Below are 14,143 nucleotides of genomic sequence, written 5' to 3' on the forward strand. Positions count from 1 at the left end.
TAGTTGTGGAAGGCACAGCTCGCTGGCCCATGTGGGAATCAAACCAGCAACCCTATTGTTCAGAGCCCACGCTCTAACCAACTGAGCCATCTGGCTGCCCCACTTTTTTTTTTTTTTTTCAATTAAAACTGACAATATTAGTTTATTAGTCTTAGGTGTACAGCATAGTGGTTAGACATTTATGCCACTTTTTAAATTAAAAAACATTAAGTGACAAAAACAGAAAACCATCAAATAATACAGAATAGCGTCAGTAAAAAGCAATTTTCTGCTCCTCCCACCCAACCTCAAAACCTTGTTGAAGCCCTAAATAAAAAATTTAGAAATACAACAAAGATTACGTGATTAACATAAAAGTTATAAAAGCTGAATTCTATTCGAAAGCAACTCATACTTTATGCTTGTTGAACGCAAACTTCCATATATAGAATAATATACCTGAAAAACACAAAAAGTGGTATGCTTAAAAACATATACCATTCCCCCGAAAATAAGACTTAGCCAGACAATCAGTTCTAATGCATCTTTTGGAGCAAAAATTAATAAGACCTGGTACTATATATATTATATTACATTACATTACATTATATAAGACCCAGTCTTAAAGTAAAACCGGGTCTTATATTAATTTTTGCTCCAAAAGAAGCATTAGAGCTGATTATATGGCTAGGTCTTATTTTCAGGGAAACATGGTATGCAATTTCATACCAAACAAGTTTTCACTATAATTTAGACCACAGTAGTCTTCCAAGGTATATTTTCTGCATATAGAAACTCAATTTCTTTCACTGAAATATAAGAAGAAAGTTGCTAAGAAAATTCTATGACCAGAGTGACTGGTATCAGTCAGTATCTGTTTAACATTAAAAGACAATCCACAACCCATTCTTGAAACACTAGGCTGAAATCAACACACATGCAATAAACTGATAAAAGTTAACCCCACAACAAAATTAATTAAGTTTTAATAAAATTCAGGTTTTACAGTCAAATTATTGAAAATGCTAAAAAAAACACATTCTTTCACTCAAACATGTACAAAAAAGCTTCCCTTCCTCCAACATGACACTGTTAAAGCATAAATGAATCCCAAACCAATTTGTAACTAAATGTAATTTCCTTTTGTGGCATCAGTAATAGTTATCACCTTTACTTTAACATATCACAGGAATTTATGTAACAGCCTAGAGAACAGAAGTAAGAGATAACAGGGGCTTCAGTGCCACCCATATTATCTACTAAGACCACAGTGTGAGCAACCGAGTGTAGATTCATGCTGGTAGTTCCTTGAGTAAAACAGCTTAGACAGAATCTTCCACAAACACAGGTTTTTGCAGTATCCAAATCTTGGCAAAGATGGAAAGGAATGATATGAGAGCCATATGGAATCCTAATGGAAACAAATGTTTAAAAAATACTTTTTAATGTTACTAGAATCAGAACTTCATACATTAGGACATGAATTATTGGACATTGAATTATAACCATGAAAAAATAAAATTATTAACTATATACTGACTCAGTATACTGTTTTCTCTTCCAAACTGGGAAATAGGGAAAATATACTAAAAAACAGCATATGTATTGTAAACCAAAGGGGATCTATACCACTCCATGAAGTATGTTTTAGCATTGCCACTTAATAGCATAACCCATTGAATAGAATGAATCATCTGTCTTTTATATAATTACATTATACGACCAGTGTAACATGTTAATTTAAAGGTATAGCTCTGTCATACAATTCTCATTATGGTAATGGGAGAATTACTGAGTTCTACCTGTGAAGAAACACTTATTTAAATAAATTTATATACTCTCCTGTGCGTCAATTATTCAAAAGGGAATTTTAAACTGTGTGAAACAAATTTAAAACACGTTGTTGGGGGAATTCATTTACTTTACTGTCTGAGCAGGTAAGGCTGACTTCACCTCGTTTAAATCATTCACCCTCCTGCTAAAACTTGAGTGATGCCCAATGCAATTAAAATCAAGTCAAAGTCTTTGCCCTCGTCTGCAAGGCACTGAGAGACAGTCTCAAGATGGCCTGCCCAGCGCCCAAATCTTCTCCGCTAAACACAACCATGCTCCCTCCAGGCACTTAGTCTCCCGTATGTACACTGTCTTTTCTTTGTTGTTTCTATAGCTCCCAGTGTAGGCTGGCACGTAATAGATGTTCAGGTCTTTTTCAAGAGATAAATAAAACCTACTCTTATACTTGAAACTGAAGGATAAAACCTTTTTAGAAAAGTCACGTCAAAAATAGTGGTTTACTTTTCATAAGGGATTTGGAATGGCCTAGTTTGCAATTTTTCATTTTTTTCACATATACTAATTTGTTTTTTGTGTATGTAACAATTTTTAAAAAACTGTGCAAGGAAGTGTCTACAACATGTTTATATTAATCTCTTTCATGCTATTGGTTATAGTCTAAGGAAACAGGTAACAATTAAAAACTGTGTTATCTAACATAATTTAAATTCCCACATATTTTTCTAATAGACTACAACTTTATGTTTACAATCAGTAGTTAGGACAATTTATAAACAGCTAAATAATATGTATTATTCTCATGGCTTTGGATCTATATTCTTTTTAAAACAGGGCTGAAAACATGCAAAATTATACTTTAGTAAAGATTAGGGTCACTTTATAAGACCTATATTAATAGAAGTAAAGTTTTAAAAACAATGTAAATACTGCAATGCTAGATCACTCAGCACTAACAGATTATTCTCTTCTGCCACACCTAGTACATCACATTTTGATCATCCATTTTATCCTTCCAACTCTGCATTGTTCTGTATTGGATGTCACTCTGGTTTTCTTCTTGGTTTGTTTGGATTTTTTTTTGATCATTTAGCCAATTGGTTATGGTCTTTTCAAATCATCGGAAACCATTTTAATATTCCTCATTTGGACATAACTTTCTATTTTGAATAAGTATTATACACACACATATGTATACATACATATATACACACACACTTACATACATATACATCTCAGAGAAAGCCTAAAACAAGAGCTTGAGAGCACCTCATTACCAAAAGACATCATTTAGATTCCCTCACATTAGTGGTCTTAACCCTGAATCATCACTGTCACTTCCGGAGATTTTAAAAATATGTCACATACAATGGGGGCCCATCTCTGGTGCTTCTGAACTAGTAGGTCTGAGATAGAATCTAAGTACCTATGTTGTTTAAAAGTTCCTCTACAGCTAATGATAACATTGATTGATTTTTAATTGCCAGATAAGGAAATTACATGTATTTTTACATTTTTACAATAAACATTCATTGAGACCTATTATGAGCCAGACACTGTTCTAGGCATTTGCATGTATTGTCATTTAGTAGGTAATTTTTAACTCCCAGTGTAGAGTCCAGGCCTTAAACCAGTGGATTGCAAAGTGTGGTCCGTGACCTGCTGCATCATCATCTCCTTAGAACTTGTTAGAGATGTCATTTCTTCAGCCCCACTCCAAATTTACTGAGGAAGAATCTCTGAGGGTGGGGTCCAGCATTCTGCTTTAATAAGCACTGTTTGATTAAGTATGATTCTGATGCACTCTCCAATCCTAAGGATCTCTGTCTTAAAAAACAGTAATAAGTCCTTAAATTACTTTTACAGCCTTAGTATTGAAAGTGTGGACTAGTAGCCTGACTCACCAGGAAGCTTGTCTGAAATGCAGGCTCTCACCCCAGACCGCTGAAACAGAATCTGCTAACAAGACTCCCAGGTGATTTGAAAGCTCATTAAAGTTTGAGAAGCACTGGTGTTAAGTTATTCTTAATTCTCACGAGAATCACCTGAGGATTAAAATACTGGGTCCTACTCTCAGACATTCTGATTTAGTAAGTCTAGGGTGGGAACCAAACATGAGAATTTTTAAAAGCTCCTCAGGTGAATCCAAATGTGAGATCAGCTTGAGAATCAACGTTAGCATAAGAGCTCTTAAGCTAGGGATGGTGAAGAGAGAAGATTGGATTGGGTTTGAGTGGGGTCCGTGAACATTACAAGGTTGTATACAAAATTCTGTGTGTGTACTCGTGTGCATTTTTCTAGGCCCATGTCAGCTGTTTTTATTTTTAAAGAGCCTCTCTCCCACTAAAAAAAGTTAAGAACCCCTTTGAAATACGGTCTTCTTACTATTTTATAGGCACTCAATAATAATTTGGTCCACATCTTAGCTTCCACTCTTATATGAAAGAAGCAGGAACAAAAATGAATACCTGGAGTTCAGTGTCCATGAAACCAACTGCAGTTAGCGTTCAAAGCCAAGGGGAAGAGAACCAACAGCTACTGGATCCTACTGTATGCCAGGTGCTTTGACATTACATTAGCTCACTCACCTTCACAACTCTGTCAAGTGGGTATTACTGTTCCTGTTTCACAGATTAGAAAATTGAATCAAAGAGGTTAAATAACTTGCTAAAGCCATAGTAAGGGGTGAAGCCAGGAATCTAAGCCAAGTCTGACTCCCAAGACCAACTTTACCACTAAGCCAGAAAGCCAGATTAGAGTTCTCAAACTTCAGAGTGTCTCAGAACTACCTGGAGGTCTTGTTAAAACAGATAGCGGGTCCCAGCCCTTAGAGTTTCTGATTCAGTAGGTGTGGGGCAGAGTTCAAGAACTTGCATCTCTAACAAGTTCCAAGGTGATGCCGATGCTGCTGGCCAGGTTACCATAGTTTGAGAAATGATGCCATTTATTCATTCAAATATTTATTAGGTGCCTAACATGACAGGAGCAAGGGGTATCACATTTTAGACCCCACGGCACTAGTGGAGAATCAGACAAAAATCCATGCCCTCATAGATCTTACATTCTACTGGGGAAAATCGACAGAAAACAAAATGTTAAAAAATGTGTAATGCCAGGTAACAAATCCTATGACAAAAAACAATCAAGCAATGTAAGAAGGTGGGGGATAAAAGTTTAGATAGGGTGGTCAGGAAAAGCCTGTCAGAGGAGCTACCTGGGCAGAGAACTGAATGAAATGAGAAAGTGAGCTATGAGACATTCTGGAGGAAAAGCATTCCAAGCAGAGGCAAGGAGCAGCAAGGGGTCAGACTGTGCCAGCATCATAACCTTTGCTAACGACTTTGACTATTCCTCTGAGGACGATGAGAACAGGAGGATGATATCAGAGGTACCACAGTCGGTGACTATTCATTAAAGTCTTACCTGTTGTGTAATATGGTTCGCGCAGAAGATTCCAATAAAGTTAACGGCATTTGCAGCATTATAACTGGAAGAACTTTTGGCTGTTCAAAAGTATTTCCAAAAAGATCCAAGTACTCGAGGGATAAATTTTTAAATTCACTAGGCAAAAATGGAAGCTTATTTTGAGCCGCTGACAAAAATCGCAGGTTTGTCAGTTGTCCTATCTTGAAAGGAAATCGAATCAATTCATTACAGTCAAGTTTTAGATCTATCAGTTCTCGGAGCTGACAAAACTGCACAGGGAGAGCCTTAATTTTGTTCTTGCTGAGATCCAAACTCCGAAGTGACTTCTGGAGTGTAGAGTGACACAAGGCGACACTAAATGACTCCAAGTGATTGTCACTCAGATTCAGTTCTTGAAGGGAGATGAGGTCTCCAATTGTAGCTGGAAGTTTTTTTATATGGTTGTGACTCAAGTCTAGTTTCCTAAGGTTTTTTAAGCAAAGCATACGCATATCAACTCGGACAAGCCCACAATAAGAAGTCTGAAGATGTTCCAGATAATATGGGAAGCTCTTGCTTAGAGGATAGTCCTTTTTGGATGTGATAACCATTTTAGTTTTAAATTTTTCAAATTCTGAAGTCTTCACTGGTGCGAGGGCCGGGAGTGGTGCCTCCACATCACAGCCTCTATGAGCCAGTCTCACAGCTGAAAGGAAACCCTTCAAACTGATGGAATTGGCCTGAATAAATAAACAAGTTGTACAATTATAAATACCATTTTAGATAATGTATGCATGCTAATGTATCCTATAACACATTCTGTAAAGAGTTATAAATGCAAATTATTCAATTATTTATTGAAAATGGCTGTAAACATAAATTTTTTAGTATTCTATTTTGACTAAATTTCAATAGATACAAAAAAACATTAAAAGTTTTTTTAAAAAAATTATGGTGAGAGACACCCTCTAAGTAAAACTGTTCAATGGGGGAACCATAAGAGTACAACATAAGCTAGGAAAGCATGAAAAGATTTCCCTTAAGATTTGGGTTTAAGATGTACTGACCCAAACCTCCAGTGCCTCGGGGATGAGCTGAGACAGAGCGGTGCATTGCGAAGCGCCCAGGCTGCCATTCACAAAGACAGGAATTGTGAAAAGCAATAGCTCTGTCACAAGCAGAGCCAAATGGCACTGTCAACAGTGCTAGAAAACATCAAAAGCAAGACAGATGGCTTCCAGCTGGACAGGAATATCATTAATAAAGTGGTATGTGAACTGAGTCATCAATAACAATAACTAACATTTGGCAAGATACTTTAGAAGTTTCCTAAAGTTTACATGTGAAGGAATAGTGAACTTTTACTGTGTTCCCCTGAAAATAAGACTGGGTCTTATATTAATTTTTGCTCCAAAAGACACATTATGGCTTATGTTCAGGGGATGTCATCCTGAAAAATCATGCTAGGGCTTATTTTCCGGTTAGGTCTTATTTTCAGGGAAACAGTACCAAGTTTGGGAAACAAAGTATGCGATCCTATTTGATTAGAAAGTGGGAGCTTTGTAGAGGAGTGAAAGATCAGAAATACAGTGTGGGGATAGAACATAGATGAGTTTGACGTCAAGGTAAACCAAACGATCAGGCTGGGCGAAATCACTGAAGAATTTTGAGCATGAGAATTACCTAAGAGCTAAGCCATTATTTTGGCAGCAGCATACAGAGTGGAGTGAGGAATGTCTACCTGGGACAAGTAGGTCCAGTACAGGGTATCGGCTTATAGACTTGGGAGTTACACACAATAAAGGCTGAGTTATGGGAATGGAAGGCAGGTATGGCAGAGAATAGGCAGAGAACTGGAATAGAGCCTTTATTTGGGGGATAGAAAAAAGGTTGGCAGAGATAGGAGACAAAGGAGTTGCTGAGAAAAACCAAAGATAAAACAGAATAATGACCTGTCACAGATGCCAAGAAAAAAAAGTTTTATTAAGAAGGGAGTGGTCATCAGTGTCAAATGCTACAGAGCTCAAAAAGGATGAGAAATAATGGCAATGTGACTGGCACACAGAACGGAGACTCCCTGATCTTTGAGGCAGTGTTGCTGGTTCGATCGATCCCCATATGGGGATCGAAGGTTGCTGGTTCGATCCCCATATGGGCCACTGTGAGCTGTGCCCTCCACAGCTAGATTGAAACAACTAATTGACTTGGAGCTGATGGGTCCTGGAAAAACACACTTAAAAAAATAAATAAAAGTTTTAAAACAAGTATATTTGAAAAAAAAAAAAAGAAAGTGGAGACAATGGACTTAGCCTTGTCTTTCCAGCAATTTGTTTTTTTAAGTGGTAAGACTTCAGCTTGTTTTTAGGTAGAAGGAAGGAGACAAGGGAAGGATAGGCTGAATATCAAGAGAAAATGATAGACCCGTAAGAACAGGAGGATAGGACAAAATGATTCCATTCAATACAAATACCTTAAATAGTCATTAAATGTTTAAGATTTGCAAAGCACTTTGCTTGGGGTTAAGGATAACAGCAAGATTGGACAAGACATTGCTCCTACCCTCTGGGAAGGGGGAAGACAAAAATAAAGGTTTTTTTTTTTACTCTTAATGGTTTATGCATTAAAAAAAATGATTATCGTAAATAAAACACCCCCAAAAGGTTCTAATTGAACTTTATCCTCTTTTTTATTACACTAACCTTAGATTTATAGCCTGTAATTCAGCTGGCAAAATATAGACCTGTGTCACTTGCCTTCGAGTTCCAGTCTAAGAACGCCCTAAGGTTCCATTCGTGGCACAGAAGCAAACCTAGCTTTCCTCCCCAGCCTGGGCAGCCTTATGAGGCTTGACTCTGCACTTTTAGAGCTGTACATGCATGCCTTCAAACACATCTGAAGGAGTCTGTCCCTATTCAGCTATGTGAGACATCAGGATGCTCAAATAGCCTCTTATTTAGAGAAAACACAGCCAGCTAACCAACCCACTAATGTTTTGAATATCATACCTTACTTAGACAGATATCCACAGGAGGCGTCTTCAACCGAACAGTGGCTTTCCCCTCATCCACAAATTTAGTGAAGAACTGCTCAATATTCTCCTTTAGCTGCTTAAAACCAATGGGAAAAAAGAACAAAACCAGGTATAATTATTTAATAATATTTATTACAACTAGAATGTGCTAATCACTTTGCCAGGCATTGATTTAGCTTTTAGTCCTTAAGTCTGGGTGTTTCGTGGTTTTACGTTCTAGTTTTGTTTGGTTGGGTTCATTTTTAGTAACCGGGTAGTTACAATCCTTATCCAGCCTCTGGTAGATATTATTGTTCTGTCCAGTTAACTTTCCTCTCCCAGCGCTTTGGGAGAACGCTCCTCTTCTCCCATTCCAATCATGTGACTGTATTGAATTGCCAATGGTAGTTACTCGCCTTAACTCCAGTTCATGAGCCTGGAGCGAGCATGACTCATACAAGGCTACAAACTCCATGAAAGCAGCAGGAATGTTGTCTCCTTCGTTTATTATTGTATCCCCAGAGCCAGAACACTGATTGACACATTACAGGTGCCTCCAAATTTTTAATGACTGATGTTGCTTCTGCTCTAGACTTCAATTCAACAACAATGTACCTAGAAGCCATTATATAACCAGATTAACTATGACAGGGGGCTTAGGACAATAGTGGTGAATAATACCAGCCTGGTCTTACAGTTACACTTACACAGTTGCCAATATGATGAGACAGTTATTAAACAAGTCATTATAAGCATTAACAACTATTAAGACAAGGAAAGTACAGGCTGCTATAACCTTATATAGCAAAGAAATCTTATGTGGTCTTAGGGTATGAAGGTGACCTTAAAGGTGAGAACTGAAGGATTAGGAGATGTTGGGCAAGTGAAGAAACTGGGGGAAGAGAGAGAAAATAGCCTACCAATGTATGCAAAGCCTTGAAAGCAAGAGAACGTGGCAGCTGTCAGGAGCTGAAAAGATGAGTATGGCTGTAGGATCCAGTGAAAAGAGGCAGGTGAGCCTGAAGAGGTACACAGAGATTAGAAGCAAAAGATTTTGTAAACCACGTTAAGAATTGTGGATTTTATCCTAAGAACAATATCCACTGAATGACTTTAAGCTGGGAACATGGTTAGATCTACATTTTTACAGTTCACTTTAACCACAGGGTAAAAAAGAACTTTGGGAGAGGGGCGGTGAGATGGGGGAAGGACAACGGCAGAGAGATATCCTTTAAGAGCCCAGCCAGGCAAGGGATACGGTTTAGACTACAGCTGCGATGGAAGGAGGTATGAAAACTTGAAAGATACCTAGAAAGGATTCAGTCATATACTGCATGTGGGGAGGCAAAGGCTTTAACGTTTCTGGATGGGGCAGAACACTCCTCAGTGAGTTGCAGAACACTGTCAGAAAAGCAAGTTTAGGGGTGGCAAGGACAATTCATTTTTAGATATTTTGAGTTTGAAATGCTGCAACACATCCATGTGAAGATTTTCAGTAGGTAACGGATTAAGTCAGAAGGGAGAGGACTGGCTGAAGATACAGATTTGGAAATCAAATCAGATGGTGGCGAAAGTCATGGGACAGAAAGTTGGTGTGAGAGTGAGCCCCAAGATCCTTCCAACACTTAGCACTAATACCTACTCTTCCAGGCCCAGGACAACACCATCTTAATTCATGCAACAAATATTTACTGAGCGCCTACTATTTCCCAAGCCCTGTGGCACCAGGTGTTCTACAAAACTTTCTCAAGCCCCTGTAATCAGAATTCATCTCATTTGATACTCTACTACTTTGCTTCTACCTTTATTATCGCACTTATCACAGCCTACCTTGTACTGGAAGTAGTGGTTTCCTTCTCCCTTTCTAGTCTCAGGACAGTGACTAAATCAAGTTTGTCTCCCACCGTACCTAGCACTACACCCTGTGCACAGTAAGTTTTCAACCAGCAGTTTATAATAACATTTTAATTAGGATTACCACCTGCAATTGATTAGCAGTGCAGTAGTAGTTTTAAGGAAGAGCTCATTACAGACTTTTTAAATAGGCAGTACCTGAGCTGAGCATGAGAGAGAGGTTTTGGGGGAAGGCGAGAGGGGAAAAAAGGGAGACTCAATTCTGAGTTTGCTTCTGTCATCTAACACTTTTCTAACCTGTTGGTTGATTTCTAAAGTCCTTTCAATTTGAAAAAGTTTATGAGTTGATTCCATCAACAGAGGTAAATTAATATTTAGACTTTCAACTACTTACATCAAACACTAGGTGTCTCTGAATGCGACGATAATACCCCTTTTATTCAACTAAGTATTCACTGAGCAGTACAATATCGTTAAGGGAAATAATGCCAGAAATTGTATAAAATCCAGTCAAGAGTCAGGCGCAAGGATAGGTGGTGAGTTGCGCCCCCTCTACTTTCTAGTAGACGCAGGGGTATTCCAATCATTCTGACAAAATAGCATAGTGCCTGGGAATGAAGGAGAAAAGATTTTATAAAACCCTTTAAAACTTCTATTTCAACTTCCAACTGTTTTCTAGAGTTTACTGTTGCTGTGCAGAGAAAAAGGCCTGGACCTAAGAAATCAGGTTTTAGGAATCTAAACATTTAAGAAAATAAACCAAAAAATTACAGTAACCAATGACTTTAATGAAAATATCACGATGCAACCCAAAGCATTGCTGCTTTATTACTGTACTAATCTGGTCTAGCGACTTTAGATATTATTCATTATCCCTTAAAGCCTTAAAAAAAAAAAAAAGCTACCGACAATTCTGCGTGAGAAACAGAATTTATTAAACCAAAGTGCAGTTATGTTACTGGACTGCTGCTTTGAGTTTAGTTCCATGCAGGCCGAATTTTCAGAGGCTTTAAAAGGGCGGGGTTGCTATTTACAACTAAATAGCAACGCTAAATAACACGCAGGTCCATTCTCAAAAGCTTTCCTCTTCGGGGCCTTAGGACAAGCCCAGGACCCAGGAACGGGTGTGGTGATGGGGCTCAGGGGCCGGCGGCTCACGCACCCCCAACACGGACTCCAACCTCTCGGCGGAGCGGCAGAGCCCGGGGCTGACCCCCCCGCAGGGCCTGCTCGCTCCACGCACCTCATAGCGGGTCCCGCGCTTGTCCTTCAGGGTGGAGATGAGCAGGCAGGCGGGGTGCGGGCCGCCCCGCTCGCCCCCAGCCTGAGGCCACGGCTGGCTTTTGGGCGTCTGCTGACAGAGGCTCAACACGGCTCGGACGCCCTTGCCTCTGTTCCTCAAGCCCAAGGCCGGCAAGTGCCGACTGATCACCTCCACCTCACAGTGCAGCTTCATCTCGCCCAAGCGGCAGCAACCAGGTCCACAAACCAGCTTTGAAACGTCCCCCTTCCCGCCGCGCGGCGCAACCGCCGGGGTCCTCGAGCTCCGGGCTGCCCGCGGGCTGCCTGTCTGCTCTTCGAGCCACGTCTCGGACCTTCTCACTGTGGTGGCCTGTGAGTCCTGCAAGGGCGGACCGGGCTCCCTCTCGCTCGCAGGGCCGAGTCCCCACGGTGGCTGCGGGCCGGCAGACAGCCTGAGCACCCGGGTCGCGCCTCCCGAAACCGGCGATCGGCGAGGGCGCAACGTTCGTCAGCCGGGGCTTGTGCAGCGGGCGGCGGAATTGCGCCTTGGCGCGTGCAGCTGGGGGCGGTGGTGGTGGTTGTTGGGCGCACAGTGCTGGTTTCTCCTGTTGACACCTAACGCACTGCTTGTCCCCTGAGTTTCCCGAGGGGAGGCAGGTACCGCTCTGTTAAGGGAAAGTCTGCTTACATAACTTCAGCACTTGGGACATTACCAGTTAACCCACTGCCCGCGCCCGGCGCTGGTGGACCGGTGTTCTCTTTCGGCTTTGGTGGCTCCCCTCACTTCAGAGGCAACACTGTCACATCAGAACGCAACTTGATATGACAATATTTGACTTGGCAATTTCGGTTTAACAAATCCCCACTTTGCAACCGCGAGGGGTTTGGATGGCGTGACTGGCTTAACTGCACGTGAGGCTTGGAAAGACTGTCCAGACCCCAAAGCCCTTTGTACTCTGGATTTCATATAAAAGAAGGCCAGGCCCTAGGTGGGGCGAGGGAGGCACCGAGGGCGCACATTTCAAGGACGCGCTCACTCTCAGGATCATAGTCTTCCCAACTTCAATTGTGCGCCCTCGATGCCTCCCTCGACACACTCTGGTCCCCGCCCCATGTTAAATATCACATTTCGTCTGAGCTGCATTTTCGCAAATGTAAATGGCGTCCAGAAATACTGATTTTAAATTGAACTATGACAATATAATTTATTCTTAAATGAGCGTCCCTGTATATAACATGTTCAGCTAAAGTGTTAATCTGTTGATAAAATTCTGAAAAATGTAATTTGCTCATGAAAAATAGTAATTAAGGTAAAAATTACTTTTTTTTTTCCTGTTTAGTATTCTTAACATGTTGAGAATGAAAACACTACTCAGCAACAGTTAATTGCATGGCAAGATAGAAAATGAACAACACCCTAGAATTTTCGAAGATTATTAGACTTTATAGGAATTACTCATTTTCATTCTTTGAGTGAGTAATAATTTAGAAAAAAATAATAAAACACCAGCCTAAAGCGTTATAAGTATGTAAAATACACTGAATCTTAGGCACAGTTGGGAGCTGGGAAAATCTTAAATGTTGTATAAACTGTTGTAATTTTAATTAGAGTAGAAATGTACAAAAATCAAGAATACCAAAAAAAAAGTCTCAACCCCTTATTTGATGTTATTTGGGTTGTTGAAGGATGGATTCAGTAATTAAATGTTAATCTAAATATATGAAAGTTACTTAACAGTTACAAGATGATTTTAGAGTGTACTGCCAAAAACTTATCTTCCTAATTGCCAGTGTCTCAAAAAAGACTTTTGATTCCCCAAATATTTAAAATTAAATAAGATTACTTAATTAAGATTCAATAAGATAGGAGAGAAAGTAAAATAAATACAAGTTTTTGAGATCTCACCTCTCTCCCCCCATATCCCCTTAGTCTACCCATTTTTAATGGCTGAAATACTTGGATCTGACATTTATTTTGGTCTTAGTGAACTGTTTATGAAAGAACTGTTTATGAAGGATTCTTTGAACACCTATCCACACTTTTCTCTTTACCACCATACAAATAAAGTCTGTCCATTGATCTCCTCTACCCTCAGTTACCCCAAGCTAGTTGGCATTGCAGACTGACTAGACGTGGAAATACACAATAAATGTTAAATTGGGCTATAGGTTTTTGACAAAAGGAACCAAAGGAATAACATCTAGATTTCTTTTTCTTCTGTCAAATTGTAGGTTTTTGACAAAAGGAACCAAAGAAATAACAATCTAGATTGGTTTTTCTTCTGTCAAATTGGTTCCTTTTCTTTCTGGCCTGCTACATACTATTCTCATTCCCTTTTCTCTGTTTTGTTCATACTAATTAGTCCTATTAAGCTTTCAAAACCCAGTTCAGTTTCCACTAAGCTTTCTTTAACATCTTGATCTTCCTTTTTGGTGTGGGGCAATCAAATTGTATTTAAAATTACCTTTCCTTTCTTTTATTTCCCTAGGTTTCTGGCATATATACCAGGCATTCAACAGAATTAATTGACTCTGACTTTTCCCTTCATTTGTGCCTGCAGAAACTTGACTCAAGTGTGTGGTTATTTGGGTTCGAGCTAGTAAAATCATAGTCACATCATATTCTTAAAGAGTGAGGTCACAATCTATGGACACAATCTATGATAGACTTGTCTGCCTTAGGACATTGGGACCAGATCTTAGAGTTCATTTTTTTTTAATGGTAATCTTCATCTAAACTGAATAAAGCTAAAATAGTTAACAAATATATACTTAAACATTAGATCACTATAGTGCTGCCCTGTGCCTACTGTCTCTCTTTGATCATGTTTGATAGGTTGTGTTTCCACCATGATTTCCTAA

The 14,143-nt window shown here is 39.5% G+C and overlaps 1 protein-coding gene across 3 annotated transcripts; it reads right to left on the reverse strand.

Annotated features, from left to right (window-relative positions):
- Positions 1 to 122: 122 nt before the first annotated feature.
- On the reverse strand, positions 123 to 11,780 carry LRR1 (leucine rich repeat protein 1). 3 transcript variants are annotated; one of them, XM_074328197.2, is made up of 4 exons: positions 11,283 to 11,780; positions 8,181 to 8,282; positions 5,194 to 5,915; positions 123 to 1,390 (listed from the first exon to the last, which is right to left on the reverse strand). In XM_074328197.2, exons 1-4 carry the CDS (start codon positions 11,493 to 11,495, stop codon positions 1,150 to 1,152), a joined length of 1,278 nt encoding a protein of 425 aa, XP_074184298.1. In that variant the 5' UTR covers positions 11,496 to 11,780; the 3' UTR covers positions 123 to 1,149. The 3 variants fall into 3 exon arrangements, with proteins under 3 accessions (XP_074184298.1, XP_019591493.1, XP_019591492.1); XM_019735934.3 differs by having other exon boundaries at positions 8,181 to 8,279; positions 11,283 to 11,617; XM_019735933.3 differs by lacking the exon at positions 5,194 to 5,915 and having other exon boundaries at positions 8,181 to 8,279; positions 11,283 to 11,621.
- Positions 11,781 to 14,143: the final 2,363 nt, after the last annotated feature.

This window comes from Rhinolophus sinicus, chromosome 3 (genome assembly GCF_057876585.1).
Source record: "Rhinolophus sinicus isolate RSI-liver-muscle chromosome 3, RSI-T2T, whole genome shotgun sequence".
NCBI lineage: Eukaryota > Metazoa > Chordata > Mammalia > Chiroptera > Rhinolophidae > Rhinolophus > Rhinolophus sinicus.